The sequence below is a fragment of the Balaenoptera musculus genome, chromosome 4 (genome assembly GCF_009873245.2).
Source record: "Balaenoptera musculus isolate JJ_BM4_2016_0621 chromosome 4, mBalMus1.pri.v3, whole genome shotgun sequence".
Lineage (NCBI taxonomy): Eukaryota > Metazoa > Chordata > Mammalia > Artiodactyla > Balaenopteridae > Balaenoptera > Balaenoptera musculus.
The window spans coordinates 122,021,230-122,042,335 of record NC_045788.1 but is presented as its reverse complement, the minus strand read 5'-3'; the positions used below and the strand labels follow the sequence as shown (position 1 = coordinate 122,042,335).

At 31.4% G+C, this 21,106-nt stretch overlaps 1 protein-coding gene across 2 annotated transcripts in view; it reads right to left on the bottom strand.

Moving 5' to 3' along the window:
- NCAM2 (neural cell adhesion molecule 2) overlaps positions 1-21,106 on the bottom strand; it is a 485,073-nt gene that overhangs the window by 154,136 nt on the left and 309,831 nt on the right. For both annotated transcript variants that reach the window (XM_036851505.1, XM_036851506.1), the window contains exons 6-8: positions 19,885-20,002; positions 14,488-14,648; positions 11,398-11,543 (exon numbers count right to left, since the gene is read on the bottom strand). In XM_036851505.1, the coding sequence (XP_036707400.1) occupies positions 11,398-11,543; positions 14,488-14,648; positions 19,885-20,002 (425 nt within the window). The remainder of the gene's footprint in view (positions 1-11,397; positions 11,544-14,487; positions 14,649-19,884; positions 20,003-21,106) is intronic.

The window sequence follows — 21,106 nt, the reverse complement described above, 5'->3', positions numbered from 1 at the left end:
GAGAGCAAATCCTGTGAGTTCTCATCACAAGGAAAATATTTTTTTCTATTTCTTTAATTTTGTATCTATATGAGATGTTGGCTGTTCACTAAACTTATTGCGATAATCACTTCATGATGTATATAGGTCAACTAATTATGCTGTATACCTTAAACTTATACAGTGCTGTATGGCAATTATATCTCAATAAAACTGGAAGAAAAAATAAAATTAGAAATACAGGAAAAGGGGCTTCCCTGGTGGCTCAGTGGTTAAGAAGCCACCTGCCAATGCAGGGGACACGGGTTCGAGCCCTGGTCCGGGAAGATCACACATGCTGTGGAGCAACTAAGCCCGCGTGCCGCAACTACTGAGCCTGTGCTCTAGAGCCCATGAGCCACAACTACTGAGCCTGTGTGCCACAACTACTGAAGCCTGCACACCTAGAGCCCATGCTCTGCAACAAGAGAGGCCACCGCAATGAGAAGCCTGCGCGTGGCCAAGAAAAGTAGCCCCCCTCACCACAACCAGAGAAAAGCCCGCGTGCAGCAACGAAGACCCAATGCAGCCAAAAATAAAATAAATAAACTAAAATAAACAAATTTAAAAAAAAAGAAATAGGGCTTCCCTGGTGGATCAGTGGTTGAGAATCTGCCTGCCAATGCAGGGGACGCGGGTTCGAGCCCTGGTCTGGGGAGATCCCACATGCCGCGGAGCAACTCGGCCCGTGAGCCACAATTACTGAGCCTGCGCGTCTGGAGCCTGTGCTCAGCAACGAGAGGCCGCAATAGTGAGAGGCCTGCGCACCGTGATGAAGAGTGGCCCCCGCTTGCCACAACTAGAGAAAGCCCTCGCTCAGAAACGAAGACCTAACACAGCCATACATACATACATATATGCATAAATAAAAAGAATGTAAGCAGACAAGAATATCATTAAAAAAAAAAATTAAAAAAAAAAGAAATAGAGGAAAAAAGTATATGTAGGTATGTACGTACTCATTTTATATATAATATATACATAAATGTATGTTATGTATAAGTAACATATTATGTTAATTATATTTTATATGCTATAATATATGTAAAAGAAAAAAATTTTTGAATGTTGATGGGAATAATAAATAAGGTGGAGAGTAAAAAAAATGTTGGAAATAGATAATTATTGGATTAATGTCTATAATATGTTAGGATTGGAACTAGCATCCACATAAAAACTTGAATATTACCTTCATGGTAGTATATAGGTTCAGCTATGTTTGATATAGATGTAGTAATAGGAATTTGTTACAGTTTTCTTTTGATTGTTTTTATTTTCTTAGTAAAGAGGAACCAGTTCACCAGCTGAGCTTTTTTAGAACAGAGGAGGTTTATGAACTTGAGGATGGAGGAAATGTATGAGGTAGTTATCTAAAACTGGTGAAGAAAATGAGCCAGGAAAATGTGGCATGAGTACTGCAAAACACAAAGAGCATGCATTAAGCTATGGGTCACAATTTTAAAGGGAGATCATTCAGAATGATTGTAGTTTTCCTCCAGCTAACTTCAGCTGTCTTGCAACATGTGTGGAATAGGAATTGAGGTTAATTAAACCATGACTGGCATTTTGCTAGGAACAGTTCACAAAGCAAAAAAAGATCCAGGAGTGTATATGTGATAGTGATTATAATAGATAATGAAATTTAAGCTGGGGAATAAAAGAAGTGAACAAGGTGGGTGATTTGGGAAAGGGAAAAAGATGGTAGGATCCACAGATATTAAAATTACATCATTTTTATATATTTGATAGAGTATAAATGTTTTTCTTATAAGTAGATACATTATTAAATATGCATCCAAAATAATCTGGCTTCCAAGAATGAAGAACTTAGAAAGTTCAATAAGAAATTTTGTGGATTACAAAACAACAGCGATGATGCTGCTCCAAGATATAGATCATGACAATACCTAGTAGCCAAGGAAGAGCCACACTAAGAAGGTCTTTTCCCCTCAGTAAACACAACTACTCAACAGATGGCTGAACAGAGTTATTACTGAAGATCTTTGTTTAATATATTTTATTTAAATTTATTATCTGTTAATCCATGAGTCAAGAGCAATGAGGGCATTATAATAACTGTGTTAAAGTACTTTTCATGAAAATGTATTCAATTTTACAAATTAATTATTGTGTAACTAATATTTTTTTATGCACTTGTTTTTGCTTCATGCTTAAACTTGACAATGGAATTCATCAAATGTATTATTTTTTTGCAAGTTGTTTATTAGAATGTTTATTGAAATATTTTCAGATATATACTGTGTCTACTTGTACAGCAATTCGTTCAAATTTATTTCATTTTGTTTTTTGAATTTAGTTACTGTTTTCCACTAAAATTTCACATAAATAAATCAAAATTACATTTACCAGAAAATTGTTATTTTGTTAAGTCGATTAATATTCACTGAACTCTACATTTTTTTTGTAGCTACATTATTTTATATTTTCCTCAGTGGTAAATTTCTTCATAAGATAAAATACCACATGAAGTCTGTAACAGAATATGGCATTTACAAGAAAAAATAATATATTTTCTGCTACAAAGCCAAAGAAAAATCACTTTCAGTATGTAAATAATGTTCTTTTTCCCAGAACAATTATGGTAAAATTGTGAACTAATATCATATCATCCTACAAACAAGATGATAGTTTCTTTCAAGTGGATATACTTATATACATTTTAAAATAATAGTTCATTAATAAATGATTTTTTTTAAAAGAACAATGAAATTTTTATTTTTTAACTATTTCCCAGAATTTTCTCAAAAATGTTTTTTAAAATTACATGTTGAACTTATGACTAGACTTCTTTGATAATTTTTATTTGAGGTGTGGGCTGGAAAAGAAATTTCAGAGAGTTGTAAATGATTGAAAACCCACCTCTCAGCAAGCTCAGAAGCATCCTGGAAGATTTCCAACATGCCTAATTATAATCTACACCTTACATCAGATGAGGAATAGAAGTATCCATTTTGCCTATTGCCCAGCAGGGATCTATAATACTGCTCTCAGAACACTAGTAGGAAAAAATGCATTAGAAGACCTTAAAATGTCATTCAAATACAAAATCCTTCAGAAAAGCCCATTATCTCTGAAAAGAAAAAAAAATACAGGCATTAAAATCTACAGGTGCCAGGAGTATGCTCTTTAGCATTCCTCTCTACAACCAGAAACTGACATTTTTTTTCCAATGTAAAGACATTACCAAAGTAATCTTAGCTTTTCTTATAATTGTTATATGGAAAAGCTATATAGAAGAAGGAAATTGCAAACACACTGCCTCACTATATTAAGTTATTAGAAAATCATGAATTGAAAAATTAGTAAATACCTGAATTTAAAAAGCGCTTAGCATGGAAATAAAAACTGCATCTTAAAATCTGTGATTATCTACTGAATCAATAGAAAGATTTATAGAATAGGGAAATAGAGTTTGAAGGGGATATATTTTATCACTGATGGAACTGAAAAATATATCAACTTATCTGAAGTCACAGAGAAGGTAAATGGCAAATCCAGAAATTGAGACAAAGAATCAGTTTTGCAACTACCACATAATTTCAATTCATTAAGCTCTGTTTTATATGAACTGGGAATTCCAATGCTAACATGACTAGAAATCCATGAGTTAGACAAACGAATTCCTTTTATATATCTTATATATGTATTGGATATCAAGATCACATTAAGTTGACTGTGTGTATTTTTATGTGTGTTGGGGGGTGGGTTTGTGATGGAAGACACATAGTAATTTTAAAGGTAGTGGTTCTCTACAGGGTACAAACACAGGAGCAATTTCTGGGGCTTTTCAAAATATAGCTCTCTAATCCCTGTCAAAGATACTGGATAAGAATATCTAGGAGCCAGGCGCAGTTAGAACTCTGGGAGAGAGGCTCAGACATTTTCCAGGGAGTAAGGCTCAGTCAGGTACATGTGTATACAGCTCCTTATGTGATTCTGATGTACAACCTTGGTTCAGTACCACTCACCCCCTTCCCCGAATATTAACTTAAAGGTTTAATTTCACAGCAAGGCAGAATATCAGGGTAACAAAGATTATTTAAGATTTTCTAATACAATGTCACATCAAATGAAAGGATTTTTTTTTTGTTTTAGACATTGATGATCTTACAAATTGTGATAGAGAAATTCATGGGACTGGACATTCTGTCATTTGGAATTTAATACATTCTATTATCTATAATCCCTGAGTCTTCGAAAGTCTTCGAAAACTTTTTTTACATTGCTGTATTCTTTGTGCATAGAATAGCACATGTAAACACAAAAGCCCTCAATAAAACTTGTTGATGGTTGTTAAATGAACTTGGGCAAATGATAAAGGAAACATTAGTGACATAAATTCCTGTCACTGTAAAGATAATTTTACTGTTACATTTTATTAAATTTAATTTTCAAGAACTTGTATTTGCTTTAGAATGAAAAAAGGGGGAAATACAGAAAGGCTAATGTAATTTTCACAGTTTATATATAAAAATATCTAAGAACTTTTAGTAGAGATTTTCATATAATGTGAAAAGTTTACTCCATTATCCTCTGCCCTCCATTAAAAGTGGTTTAAATAAATCATTTAAAAGCATGAACTTTCCTAAGGTCCAAAGCTGTACCTATGCAATAAAAAATAATATCCTAGAGCATAAAACAACAAAATAATAATGAATGCAGTAATATAATTATAAATATTTTTACACTAGGAATTTAATTTGTTATAAAATTTAAAACATATTTTATTCAGGTGCTTGTATCAAAGAACTGCCCATCTTTATTTTTACTAGAAATTCTTTTTGTCTTGGTAGTTTATTGTGCAAGAACATTTGAAGTAAGTATTGTCCAGATCATAGTGCCTCAATTCATGGAGAAAAATGTTTACCACTTATACACAATTAAAATAGAAACCCTCTGGTACAACTAAGACTTCTGTATGTAAGTGCAAAGCTAAATGTTAAAGTAGACTCTTTATAATTTGTATTTTTTTTAATCTTAAATTTCAGTTTAAATACATCTATTTATTCGATGGAACAGAAAGCAAAATGGACTTAAAGTACTAAAGTTAATGTTGAATCAGTAGGCTTGTTTTCTTTGACACAGAAAAACACATTTTTCAAATTAATGTAAAAGAACAGAAAGTCTTATTATTTTAATCACAAAGTTTGAGTTGATCTAAACTTAGACCATTACCAGCACTTCATATTTTACTTCAGCAAAATAGAAAAAAAATGTTTTTGAAGTTAAATCACTATGCTTTATTTATTGAGTTTATTGGCATCATTTTGAAAAGATCATTTGGTGTTAAGGATTGAAATTAAATGGGTTTTTGTTACTATGATTTGTGAACTTTCTACCCATTAACTAAAAATGTAGCATATTTATTTACTGGAGGGAAGTGCTTGACCCCCCAAATAAAAGAAAGCATAACAGGGTCTGTCCTCAAAATTCTGTAGCTAAACTTGGTATCATGTTAATTCAAAGTATGTTTGAAATAAAAGCAGTGTTTTAAAAGTATGGTGTGTGTACCAGTAAAGGTGCACATGCTAAGTTTAGGTATTATTTTTAAAACAAATTTTATTTTATAGTTTTATATTTACTTTGATGTGCACTTTAAAGTGTAACTGATATTTTTGGTTAGGATTAGAATAAAGAAAACACTAATTTAATTTAAAGAAAAAAAATTAAGTGTATAACAGTCCAGGCAGCACATGAATATGGAAAAGAAATGAAACTGATGGTCAAATGACTGAAGTTTGAGAAATTCTGCTTTAAAACAGTTACAAATTATTGCTATACATTTCAAATACTTCTTATTCAGTGTAGAGTGGGATTAATTTTTAGTGGAGGTAGGACTAAAATTTACTCTGTAGGACAAATATACCAGAAATAAAGTAATTATAGATTCTGTATCTTAAGAGTAGATACATGACTCATGTGAGATGTCATCCACCAAACAATATTATAAGCACTTTAGAATTATTACATAAAACATTCTATTCATATAGATGAGATTGGTTACTGTTATGTTTACATTTTTGTAAGAATTTTAGAGATAAAAATCACTTCCTGTAGATCTTTTACTTCCATTTACTCCCAAAATGACAAGCAACAAAATTTCTAAAAAATGTTCAAAATAAAACAATTTTATCATATGAATATGAAATCATATTTTGAAAATTGATGAAGAACTGGCATTCCTAAGCAACCTGGCTTTGTGGGGCATACAATTTATTTTTCTTCCTATCTTAATGACTTGTTTAGGTACTTCTTAGAATGTAGAAGAGTCTCTTCCAAATCAATACTTTTGCTACATAATATCGGAGGTGAAAAAGGGCCCAAAAGGAAGCAAAAAAATGACCTACTTCCTACAAAGGAAATTCTGGGGAGAGTGGGAGAAGATAGACCTGGGAGAGAGGGAAAAAGAAGATGATGATGTAATAAATCTGTGGTATTTCTAGTCTGATATTTTTTCTCACCGAGTAAAGACCAGGCTTTATCTCTCAGAGTAATCTGAAAGTCTATCCTTATTCAGGATAGGAAGTTACAGCCCTCATCTGTAGTATTTCCCTGCAATGATAGAGATTGACACATACAGTGATTAAGATGACACTCAAATGCAGATTCCCAACATCGTCAACTTCCAAGAGGAATGCAATATATAGTTACAAGATTTGGAATTTAGTATGGTAAGACAAGTTCATATATGAGTCATTGAAATGACACTGCTAGAGATTATTTCATAGTAAACTTCTACATATAGCTATTCAAAGATGCACAACCTACAACAACTGTAACAACATTCTATTGTTTTGTGGATGATATTATTCATACAATACCTATGACTATGCTCATACTAGTTTTTATCTGGTTTCTTTGGGGCAGCAGTTGTTGTCACAGAATTAATATGATCATTGTCTCATTTCTAAAGTATCTAAAGACTAAATACCTCCAAGGAAAAGAGAAGATAACACTTTTAAGTTCAATTTGGGTCTGAGATATTGATCCGCATGCTCTCATTTCGTCTTTAGAAACTTTTCCAGGTAGGTTTTATTATTACCCTAATATAGACGAGCAGAAACTGAAATCAGGCAGGAGAAGTAACATGGTAAATGACACGCCAAAGTGACAAATTTGGGATTAAATTTTGACTTGCATGACACTTCATGACTTCCCATACTAATTTAACAATATCTATAATCGTACATCTACTAATATTTATTGATCAATAAGAATGATAATAAGGGATCATTTAAGGAAAATGATTCAAAATAGATGACAGAGGTTTATACCAGGGACTTCAAAACACTCTAGTCATACAATCTCACATAATCCTCAAATCAACCCTGTGAAAAAGCATGGTTTTATTTAGAAAATAAAGATTTTTAATGTAAAAAAATTAGATTGCTTAGTGTTTAAATTGCAAAACAATTTACAACTCTTGAGTCATAGCTGAATTAAACACATTCCATGATAATAGCTTTTGTTCTGTCTTAAACTTTATTGTGTGCATTTAACTATTATTACAGTTAAGTATATAGCATCTATTAAATGAAGAGGCCAGGGCTTTCTAATTTTTATACACAAATGTATCTTAGGATGACTCCAAAAAAATAATGTGCTAAAATTAAGTTATCAATTTAATAAAATTTTTGATAACCCAAGTAAACTGATATTTTAATGAAAAATTATCAAGTTATCACTAAAATAAATTGCCCAAATTTTTTCAATAAATGTATAATTAAAAGTTAGTGAGGTAAAACTGTGAATTTTTTTAAAAAAATAAAGAACAAAATATCTTAAAATAACAATGGATATTAAGAAAATATTTCTAAAGCAAGTGCATGCTGTATTTTTCTTACATATTACATGTATTTTTTAAATTTTTCAGGAGAGTTTTTAAAATTACATATATTATTTTAAATGTAGGGAAGATGAATTAAAGTAGATTATAGAGAAAATAGTTATGAGTTTAAAAGAGTTCTGTGTTTAAGCACTATACTTTTTGTTGTTGTTTCTGAAGGATATATTATGCAAAGATATTTTACAGTACATCATTAACATGCATAGTCCAATAGTGCTACAGAACTACAGCTGCAGAAAATATCTACATGTGAGTACATTAATTGAGACCCTTTTCTTTGAAAATCTACAATGATGAACATATTTGCTAAATATATTTTCCTATTTTTGGATGGAGTTATTAGTTTGAAGTATATTACTGATGATATTTCACTGTCTATGACCTACACAATGATCATTTTCATTGATAGTAATGAAAAGTTTTGATTGTTTTATTCTGTGATTTCCAAGCCCCTATCAAGGTGCCAAGTAATTTGTCAAGAGCATTTTTCTGTTGAAAGGATTAGTTGTACAATTTCATTTGACTTAGAGCTCGAGAACTGCTTTCCAATGTATGGATGACTTGGATAGCATCCATATAACACCAACGGATGAGTTTCTTAAAGTACTCCTAGATCCTGTGCTTGACATACTAAATCAACCTCAGAAAGTGGGATTCTAGAATCTGCATTTTAACAGGCTCTCCAAGTGATTCTTAAGGCAAATACAATCTCATGCTACTTTTCATGACAAGAGAGATATAATCACAATATACTCTACGGTAATGTTTAAACAGACTTTAGTTATCAGACTTTATGGAGTCTATTAACCATTTGAGTTTACTCAAAATAATAGAAACAAGATAAACTATGCTTCAATATTTACTCAATATGATAAAGAAACAATAAAGTTTATTGAATATTTACAATATCCTAAAGACTTTGATACGCATTTTACAATGTACTCTTCATCTACTACCAATAAGTGAAATAAGTATTGTTATCCACATTTTAAAGATGAAGAAACTCATATTAAAAAGACTTCACATAGTATTGCCAAAGCTGAAGCGTCATAAATGGCTGAGCTGAGATTCAGAACTAGATGTGACTTACTGCAAGGCTCAGCTCAACTCTTCATTTTTTGAATTTCGGCTGTTGAAGAAACTAGGAATGTTAGGAGAAAGGAGGCTTACCATCCAAGAAATAAGGCAGTGTTCTTAAAATAATTTTGGAGAAAAGTCAGGATAGGAAGTGAGTAGTCTTAATCTGTATATCTACTGGATAAAAGTTGTGTTTGGAAAAACAAAAGTGTATTAGGGTTTCTATAATGGTTTTGTGACAAAGCAAAAGAAAAACAAAAGTTGTGTGCTTTAATAGACATGGTCCTTAGCAAACAAAAACTAGGTGATCATTTTTCACAACTGTTATCAAAGAAATTTCTGTATGTAGTTTTGGTGGCTTGGGGCATAGAACAAAATATCATGGTCTTCTAGTTACTTCATAACTTTTTATTGATAAGATAACTGAATATAATGTACCTCTCATTATTGGTATGAACATAAGGAAACATCTATTAAATGAAGAGTAAAAGCTATGTTTGAGAAGAGAACTTTCAGGAAATATATATTACAAAAAAAATAATGAAAGTATGAGTTAGGAATATGAACATATAATTAATAATGGTGTCTAAACATGAAAATTATTATTCTTGAGTGATTTTGTCCAAAGAAAAGTACTAAACTGACAATGAAAACAGTTATCTACAGTTTTATATATCTAATTTTTTTGGACAATTTTAAAGAATTTTATGGAGATATAACTCCTTTCCAGATTTGGCAACGCGCCGTAGTAGTTAAAAAAATATGAAAGCAAACTCTACATCATTTTTCTGGGTTGCCAGAAGAATGCCAATGTCATTCACATTTTATAAATTTGATTTTCAACTTTCATATATAAAATAAGTATATCAAAATAGTATAACTATTGCCAAAAGAAATATGCCCTTTGGGCTTCCTTGGTGGCGCAGTGGTTGAGAATCTGCCTGCCAATGCAGGGGACACGGGTTCGAGCCCTGGTCTGGGAAGATCCCACATGCCGCGGGGCAACTAGGCCCGTGAGCCACAACTACTGAGCCTGCGCGTCTGGAGCCTGTGCTCTGCAACAAGAGAGGCCGCGATAGTGAGAGGCCCGCGCACCGCGGTGAAGAGTGACCCCCGCTCGCCACAACTGGAGAAAGCCCTCGCACAGAAACGGAGACCCAACACAGCCAAAAATAAATAAATAAATAAATAATTTAAAAAAAAATTGCACAGGGCTACACACACACACACACACACACAAATGGGTGCATGAATTGGTGAGAGCTGAATAAGGCCTGTAGGATAGTTAAAAAAAAAGAAATATGCCCTTAAAAATGCCATCATGAGGAGGAAATGGGGCTAAGAAGGGTGATATACAGGAATACATTATTTCAAAAGATAAATAGTAAATAGCCAGGGAGAAGCCTCTTTTGTCAATTTATGGAGCTAGCATGTTGTTAAAATTACATGATGAGTTGGAGGGATAGAAAGCATATTTTGAACAAACTGATTTCAAATTTTGCTGCTATCAATGTTGGTAAGTCAAAGGTACTTATATTTTAGAAATCATTTTCTTCAACAGAAATTGATTTGAACAAATGAAAGAGGTTTTAAGAAGGTTGCTCTTTAACACTGAGAAAGAAAAGAGATCTATGTGTTTAATCTGATAATTTTTACATGTGTGAAAATGCCAATTCTATCATATTATTAATCCACTGCCTTTTTCTTTCTGTTTCAGTTTGGTTTATACTTGGGGCCTTATACAACTAGTTACAAAAAATAACAATAATGAAAATCTGTGGAGTCCGGTGAAATATATGATAATGTTTACTTGATTTCTTAGGAACTTGAATGCATTCTGATGAAAAGTCACCAATTTACATGGGAGTGACATTTACCAAAATGCTGTATTTTGTTGTGTTTGTACTTATTGGTCTTTATTAGGTTATAGATTATATAAAGGCAGAAACCTACTGTCCTACTGCATAAAGATAATTCTAAAGAGTTAAGAGTTAAATGACAGCCAGAATTTTGTGAATTTAAATTATTTTCATTTTCACAGCACAAGGTGTAGGAATTGAAATTGCAATTTATTTTATAGATACAGTATATACCAAAAGTTTGCGTGTAGGCAAACTTAAGAAACAATATTAACAACCTAAGATTTTTGGCTCAATGAAAAACAACTTTAAATATTACAATTTGACTTTTTTCTCCTCTGAATTTATTTTTAGGCTAACTGTGGTAGAGTCACCTTTTTAAGAATTAAACCATTTATTGTATTCGTACAAGTTACTTGATAAATTGGAGTCCAATGTGATATTTAATTATATGCAAAACACTGAAAATTGGTTCGCCCAAAAGTTCCATAAGATGGTATGGAAAAACCCGAACAAACTTTTTGGCCAACCCAATACGATAGTTTTGAAAAACACTATATATTAAATAGCTGTTACCTTATCACCTTCGGAAAAAGTGATGCCATCCACTGCTCTTTTCCAAGTGATTTCTGGAATAGGCTCCCCTTCTGCTTCACATATTAGTGTGACTTGACCATTCTCATATGTAGTCTCATTTTTAAGCTGTATTATGTGAGGCTGTACTGTAAAAAATATATACATTACTCAATCTGTATTGGAGGAAAATATTATTATTCATGGTGACCATTTAAGTACCCTTTAGCATAGTATGGAATTATTAACTTTGAGCAGATATAGTGTCATGCTTTGCTTTATAAGAGTGCCAGGAGAGTTGCAAATTATAGGAGAAAAAACTAGAAAATAATGCTATTGATTATGATTACAAAAATAATTTTAAGTGGTTTAGAAACCAACATAAAAAGTATAATTCCTTCCAAGATTTTGTCAATTAAAAGCCACTTTATTATTTTTTCCTCTTCAAGCTAAAAAATAAAATTTTCCTCTTTTAAAGTCACATGAGTACTTCTGTGTGTATGTCTGTGTATGACATCTGATTATGTAGTGATTATCTCTTAAACTTTAAAAACAATTTCACCAAACAGGAAAAATAATGACTGTATTCTGAATATGTAGTAAGTGTAATTATGTGCAATGTTTAAAATATTTATCAAGTAAATATATATACATTCTATTTACCTTTATTATTCTAGCTGATTTATTTTGACCTCAGACTACCTTAATATTATTCCATATTGTAGATAATTGTTTCTTTACAGTTATGACTTCTATAAAAACCAAAACATCATATCTTGTAATTTAAATTATATTAATATTAAAAATTACATCCCTCCACAAATTTACATATACCAAAGCGCTTTAAGTTTTTAAATTCTGTATTACCGGCATTTCTTAAGTTTTTATTTGTTTGAACCTAGAAGTGATAAAAGCCAGCACTTATTATTTCAGAACAAGTAACAGGTTTCTTTTTAATCACCAAAAGCAATCAATTATGAAATATAAATAAATTGTTCTTAATCCTAGAAAATTAGATTCCTGATATCAGAAACATGGCATATATATTTTTACAATTCAGTGTTTACTCCATTGACTTTAATGGATTTAGTTTTATTTCCACTTTATATACATGCTTTTGTGTCAAACACAATACAAATCTGTTCAGTGTTACTATACAAAGTGATTACAACAGTGATATGGCATATTTCATTCATTATTTTCTATTTGAAAGGACAAAAATATTAGAAACTTTCTTTGTGTTCTTACTCACTGCCAGATTAATTTTAAAAAGTAACTAAATATTTCATATGAGCTCATTGAGATAGACTGAGATTATTTACCCTTTGGAATTATCTCAAACACTATCATTTCTAATTATTAATTTATTTTTACACTGAGTCATATTTAGCATTGTACGTTTTAAAGAGAACATTTTCTTAAGTGGGAAATACTGATGGAACAAATTAGATGCTTTCTATAATTTCTAATAATTTTAAGTTTGTTTACTCTTCCCTCTATGTGAACAATTTTCTCCTGGCTCATAGGTTTGTTGATTTCTCATTGTTAAAGATTTTTATGTAAACACATCTAAACATTACCCTTATGAGTAACTTTCCAACACCATTATCTCCAAAATAACAGCTCTTTTTACCCAACACTACCTGATTAATCTAGTTTCACTTTCTTCTTAGAACATCTTATTATTCCAATTTTATTTTTTAATAAAATTTTATTTTATTTTTTGGTATATTCTTTATTGTCTGTCTTATTTTGTTAGAATATAAGCTTTATGAAAATCTCCTTAGTATAGAAAACATTTCTGTTACAGCTACTACAGGACCAGCTGGCAGAGGGTGTGTCCACACATGTATTACCATTCATCTTTTGGTCTAAGTAATATGGTTGCTTCTGCCAACTGCAACCACTGGTTTTTCTTACTCTTTTTGTTGTTGTTGTTATAACACATAACACAACTTTATTAGTAATCAATTACTCAGTGTTCAAATTTCCCTGGTTGTCTCATAAAACCTTGTACAGTTGATTTGTTTGAATCAAGATCCAAATGAGGTCTATATACTGTGATTGGTTGAGGTTCCTCTTATGTCTATTTTGATCCATATTTAATTACTGTCCCCACCTAATTTATTTGTTAAAGAAGTCCTGTAGTTGTTTTGTTTGTTCTGTAATTTCTTTTTTTTTTAAAGTTCAATACCAGATTCATGTATTATTTTATTCTTTTTTTTTAATTGGAATATAGTTGCTTTACAATACTGTGTTAGTTTCTACTGTACAGCAAAGTGAATCAGCTATACATATACATATATCCCCTCTTTTTTTTGTATCTCCTTCTCATTTAGGTCACCAAAGAGCATTTACTCTTATAGAGTACTCCCTCCTTCCTTCCCCTTTCTTTGTTGTGAAAGCTTTTTGATAACAATGTTTTTAAAAATGGAGAAAGCATACTAAATATTAGTAGTGCCTATAATTTTTAGTGTTTGCTTTTTAAAAGAGAACAATCATATTCTAAATATTCACCAGCAAAATTTTTTCCTCTTGCAAATATAATAGGGGCTAAATCAATAATTATAAATTAATTTACTGGTTTTCTACTCTCTGTAAGCTCCCCGAAGAAGGCAATATGGCTCTTGGTAAATATGGAAGATATTTATGTACATTTCCTTTTAGTAAAATGAAAAGGGAGTATTTAATTATGGTTACAAGTCAATGTTTCCAAATTATAGCCTTATAGGTGAACTCTTTTGAAGTATTAATATATTAAAAGTAAAACTTATCCCAACATATGTCATTTAAAGATTTATGAAGATCAACCCATATATAATATAATAGATCCCAATATGTGTAATTTAAATGAATTTTCTTCCAGCCTCTGTTATTAGTCAGCAAATATTTTACAAAAATTTACATTTATAATCTCATATAATTCTTAAAATAATTCTATCTGGTTGCTGCAATTTTAAAATATATTTTAGAGATGAGAAAACTGAGACTCAGGTTTGGAAATTTAAATAGCTCATATAAGTGACAGAGTAAAATTTGACTCAGACCCCCCTCTAGACATTACAGTTTTAACTACTATGCTATAATACTTACCAAAGACTTGGAGAAGTACCTGTTTTTCATCTTCTCCTGCCTTGTTTGTGGCCCTGCAGACATACGGGCCCCCGTCACTATTGATTATGTTCCTGACAGTGAGTTCTTTATTGCTTCCTTTCAGTATGTACTTTTCATTTTCTTCAATAAACTTGCCATTCCTAAAGAAGAAAACAGAGGTTCATCTTCATAAATCTGACTTCATAACTCAAGAGCAGATCAAATTTTTTACCTGTAATTGTCAATATTTCATGGCTTCTGTCATTGACAGATAAAGCTATATTCCAGTCAAACATATACTTTTACTAGCTCAATAGAATTTAATACACAAATATGAAAATTATACTTTAAAGTTGTTTTGACTTTAGAGACAAGAATAACATTTGAGCCGTGTTGAAATGTTGACACTCATCTTAGGCAAAAAACACTTTTATTCAATTTTCACTTTGATTATTAGCAAAAAAAAAAAGTTTTATTTGCTGATTTTAATTCCAAACACACATTTCATGTTGGTGAGGCAACACATATTTATGAAATGTAATTCTTTACTAGGTTCCAGGGACACGTTTAAAATAATTTCTATGGAAACATCCTTCAAAGACAAAGTAAATGCAATTTAAATAAATAATGAATTTATATTGCACATAGGTACTGCCAATAAAAGGGTAAGAGGAAAGAATTACATGAAAAGAGTTATAGAAATTATGCTGCGTATAACAATTTAATTCATTAGTGAGGAGAAGAAATTTTTCTCAGATATAAGTATTTTTAAGTAGTTTCCAAGGTCTTTCTGGACTGAAATAGTGTTCATTTTTTTTCAATTCTAGTTTTGTTGTTCATTAAAACAACATCTTTCAAACTTGTTTTACAACAACTTACAGTAAAAATAAATATTTTACATGCATTTAAATCTGAAATCTTAATATGTGTGAAGTCTTATATTGTACATTCTTTTCCATGCAAATTTATTTTCCTCATCTCCACTTCCTCCTTCTCCTTTTCTTTCTCCTTTTTTACTTGCCAACATGGTATTTTGGACAATTAATTGATTTTAAGACCCACTAATGTAAAAATTTAACATCTACCTTTAGGTGTGGGGGGATTTACTTGTCCATACAAGTGTAAATTAAAAAAGAAGAATATCTAAAAGGATTATTAAAAATCTTACCTAGAATGAAACAGAATATTTTTCTGATACTCTAAATGATCTTTGCAGTGAATTCTAGTTCTGCTTTCTAGAAAGTACTGCCACATATCTTAACACAGTCCTTGTCTTTCTATGACTCAATAACATCTATTTTTCCAGTTTTTATTGACATGTGTTAACACAACATGAAATGTGCAAAAATTCATGAGTGGTGAAAAATTAGGCCTTACTAAATACTAGTGACAAAAGTATATAGTGCTCTGTACTTTTCTGGGTTTTTTTTTCATATTTTTACTAATCAAATATTTAGAAGTATAAATAATGACAAGATTTCAGAATTTTTGCCTAGAATTTTATGTATGGATAAGGCTTTCACCACAATTAGTGATATAATATATTTCTTAATCTAGTAAATAAAAAAGTATTCATTTGTCTCATTATCACCATCATCGTCATCATCGACTAGAAGTTTCAGCAATTTGTGGCTTAGGAAACACTTTCCCTATATTATTAACCTGGTTAAATACAATTAGCTCACAGATGTGCATTTTCCCTCTCCACCCTCATTCACAGATCAGAGAACTAAATTTTAAGTATGATTTCCCCACCTGTCAATTCACAGATGAAGAGACTTAGGTTTAGTTTGTAATATAAGCAGCAGGTTAACTAAGTTCTAGTGTTCTTTATGATAAAGAGATTATTTCTGTACTTCATGTGAAATACTGTGCTAAAGGTTTGAAGTATAGCAAATGAGTGAGACAGGGCCACCTATCATGAAGAATTCATAGTCTGATTGATAGTAATAGAGGGTAATATAGATCCCATTAATACATTTATTCATAACTTTGTGTGTGTGTTGGGAGGGGTGGAGTAGGGGATCTATTATAATAAAAGAGAATGGAAAAGATGATGGCTGGAATACTCTGGGAATTTTTGTGGGAAAAAAAATCCATGATCTGAGCTTTGAAGTGGATAGATAGGTCTTGAAGAATTTAAAGGAAGTTAGGTTGTAAAGATTATGTTCCCTTAAAGAGTTCAATTTAAAAACATCATTAAAGAATAATAACTCAGGTAATAGGTCTTAATACTTCTCTCTCAACAAACCCATTATATAGAAAGTACTCATTGTTATTCATAGTACATTTCTGTGGAATGTCAATGTCTGAAAAAGACTCCCAAAGGATTCTGATGAAATTCTACGGGGCCATCCTTTGAAATTCTAACCACTTCTCTAAATGCCACTTTTCCAGGCAAAAGAAAGTAAGGGTTAGGATTAGAGGATTGATGGAAATGATAAAAAAGGGAGAACAATTCCACTCTTGACCATAGTGGAGTAACAAAACCATATTTACTCTCTCATTTTAAACAACACAAACACTGGACACAGAGATTAAATAACAGTTTTCAACTACTGGTCAACAGGTAGCACATGACAGTGACCTCTGAGGACCACCATAGCTTACTACCTGAAGGCAGTTTCCAGACTGCCCCTTAGAGAGGAAGAACCCATACAGAGTCAGGCAGCGTATCTGAATTGGAAGACAGAATTCTCAGTTGATACAAGTTAAAGTGGCTAGAATTTGCAGGTAAGAAAATGTGAGAAGAAGGCACAAGAAAGAGAACTACAGAGATCTGCAGAGGTTTCCAACCAATCTTTAACTGAGTACTAATCAGTGAGTGTACTCCAGTAAGGTTTTCCAAGAGTAAGGAAAGGACCATTGGAAAAGATAAAGCACAACAATCCCAGGAGCTCACAAAAGACCAGGAATAATTTGCATCCCTATCATCCAGAGTAGAAAGACCTCCTAAAACACAAATTTAAACACATTAAATTGCCTCCTTGCAAGAATACTGCTTCAGTAATGAATCCAAGTTAATCTTAGACTGCAGCTTGTTCTGTATCCACCTAAAACAGCCTAAAAGCAACCTCAAGAAGATCAAACTTTCCCCATGTAACTTAACTCCATTCAAAGCTAAAGTAAAAGAACATGAAAATATCCAACACCTCAAAACATAAAACTCTCCATGTCTGAAACCCAGTAAAAAATTGACAGGATAGTAAATAGGTAGGAAAATATGACCTATAAAAAGGGGAAAAAAATTAATCAATAAAAAAGATCCAGAAACGATACAGATGATAGAATTAGTAGACAAGACCATTAAAATAGCTATTAAAATATATTCTATATGTTAAAGGAATTAAAATATGAGCATGGTAAGAGAGAAATGGAAGACAAAAAAAGGCCTCCATCAAACTTATAGACGTAAAAAATAGAATGAAGAAAAATACTCTGCTGGGATTAAAATCAGATTAGACATTACAAGTGAGTTCGTTCCAAGGAACACAAGGTTGTTTTAGCATTTGAAAATCAATGGAATTCACCAATTTAAAGGGCTAACAATAAAAATCCATATGGTATTCTCAATAGAAGTAGAAGAAACATTTGAATGGAAACGAAGAAAGTGATATTAAGAGTTTCTACTTTTACTCCCACTTTGGTTTTCATGTCACCAAGTGTTCCTGGTTCTCTTTGTGAAAATTTCTTATTTTTCCTCAATGTTTGGTCTTCAACTACCTTCTTTACCGGTTTCACTCATACCTCTTGGAGATATTATCTCTATGCAACAGGTAGTGTCTGGATTTTTCTCTCTGCATTGCTGCCTTAATACTTTTTGGAATTTTTTTCACAAAGATAACATGTCTATATCTATAGATAAATATGTCACAATGAAAACTTCTCTCTGATACCAATTTTACCTCTGTTAAGAACACTATCACATACTCCCATTCTCGCATTATATATTATACATCCAGCAAGTAGAATAATTATTATTTTATTCCATCCAAACAATGAGGCTAATGCCATATGAAAAAATGGAGGTGCAAAATCATGAATTTAAATTATTCAATTATATTAGCCTCTGAATCTGATTTATTCTAGGCTGTATGATAATTATATTTCCACTTACATATGAGAATTTTAAACAAATGCTAAACTTTAAGAAAATAGTCTAAACTGAAAGTCAGTCTCTCCGGAAAGATAAAATGATGAGGATAAGACTCTAGACCAATATTTGTTCATTGTAATGAATGATCCAGGAGCTTTTCCTCGCTGTGATTAGATCTAACATTGACTGTTAAGGATACACACTAGAAACCAGAAGTCTCTGAGATACATGATAATTATCTGGGGTGAATGTGTTAATGCTTGATGTGTAATCCCTTTAAAAATACCAACAGTGTGTCAGAAAGGAATTATTGTCTGCAAAGAACTTCTAAAAACACCTGTCTGAAGAAATATCTTGTTTATTGCTACCTGCTATGTTAAAGGGATAAAGGTTTGAAACTTGAAGATAGTATCAGTAAATGTTCAGAAAGTAATAAAAAATTGTTTTGAATTTCAATTATTCTCCTTAAAATATTTTTTTAAAACCTAATCCTTATTATGGACACTTTTGCCAATTTGAATGTAAATTTCTAATTGTTTTCTTGTGACTATTCTTATAGTATATGATTTATGAAGTATAGAAGTGATTCTATAAATATTTACAGATTTGCTTGAGTAGTAACCTCAATTAATAACTAATACATATTTAAAAGACTGTCCATTTTTAAACTTTAATTCTCTCCCTTTTAACAGTGTGAGCCACAACCTAAAAGAGTGGAATATTTTGATATCTGTTTGATGTTAATAGAAATCAAATAGCATTTAAAAATTCAAAAAAAATATAAAAGTGAACTGTAAAACAATAGATTTAGAATAGAGAATTTATTCATTTGAACTTTTTGTTACATAACATTAAATTTATTGAAATTTAATTCTACACAACTAGCTTTTTCTGTAATAATATGGTACACAAATAAAATATACAATTATATTTAATAAAATATAATTTTGTACACATACAACAGTGGTGCCATCCATACTAGAATTTCCACTTGTGGGTACTCTCTAGTAGGAACAATAAAATGGCTGAATTTGTCACAGGGCTCCTGGGCCCATTTTGGCCAGAAACATGCTTTTTAGATAGAATGACCAGGGCTATGAGCGCAGCCTTTGACTTGTGTAAAATCATTCTGTTGCTCTCTTTAACAAGTTAATTTAGCCAACTTAACTGAAAACGAAAATCATTTTCAACTGAAATTCAAAAACAATGTTTCCATTCTGGACAAAATGATAAGACTGTAAATATTTTTCCAGAAGCCCGACTATGGACACAAGCCAAAGGGATGTGGGTACATAACCTACCTGTACCAGGAAATGGTGGGCTCAGGAGAGCCAGAGGCTCTGCAGGAAAATGTCATCTCCTCTCCTCTCTCTGCTGTGGCATTAAAGGATTTCTGAGGCATTGTGATTGCTGGCGGCACTGAAAAACAGATGAATGTAGATTAAATAGAGATGAAAAACATTTTACCAACACCACTGGGACTTTTTTACTGTTGTTTTTTTTCTCTTAAAGCTAAGCTTTACAACTTGATAGTTCACTTCTGTACTTATATCAAGAGGACTGACTTGGTTGCATAGTAAAATGACTAAAATCACTGATCTGCCTTCTAATGTACAATAATTAGATAATTCACTGTAATGCTGTTTTACTATTTTTAATCTATTAAACTAGACTAAAAATAAACTAGACATTTTAGCAAATATATATATATATTTACATATACCACACACTTTATGAACTATTTCTTACAGAGAAAGTCAGACAATACCATCCTGACTTACATCAATAATGAGATCTCTTGGAGCATAAATGGATTTCCTATTTGGGTTCTCATCGGTTGTAGGTACTTTTATAAGCAAGGCATTCACTGCTTCAAGACAGGGCTTTCAAATTAAGTGTCAAACCATAATGTTCTTTCTGATTAACTACACTTAATTTCTTCAAACAAACGATAGAACATTTTATGAAGAGAAACTGCTTAATCCATAGAGAGTATGAAATAGATTTTCATGAACAATTCAATTTTAAAATTAAGCTTCCCCAATTTCTAGCTAATTACATTGCAAAAACTGTGTATGTTGCACATTTTGAACACGTTGAAACTGTTACTGAAATGCACTGTTTGCAATAAACAAATCAATGACATCCATAACAGAAGCTAAAATTTCAAAGTAAAGCATAAATTTTTATTTAATTTACATTTTTATGATTTTTCAATTGAATATGATGAAATGATATTCCTAAAATTAATTATTTAATATATTTGATTTTACATATCCTAAACACATGACCAGACAGGCATTTAGAAATGTGATTTTAATTAATATATCTCTTACAATAGCACTCAGGTCAACACTGATGTTGCATTATCACAATTGATGGTGGGATAGGAACTAATATGTATCTTAGTAACTAAGCACATTAATCAAGTTTTCTGCCTTTATGAATTTAGATACAAGGTGCATGACATGACATGCTGGCTGTAAAGTAACATAATAATTACTAGTATTACAATAGGATGGA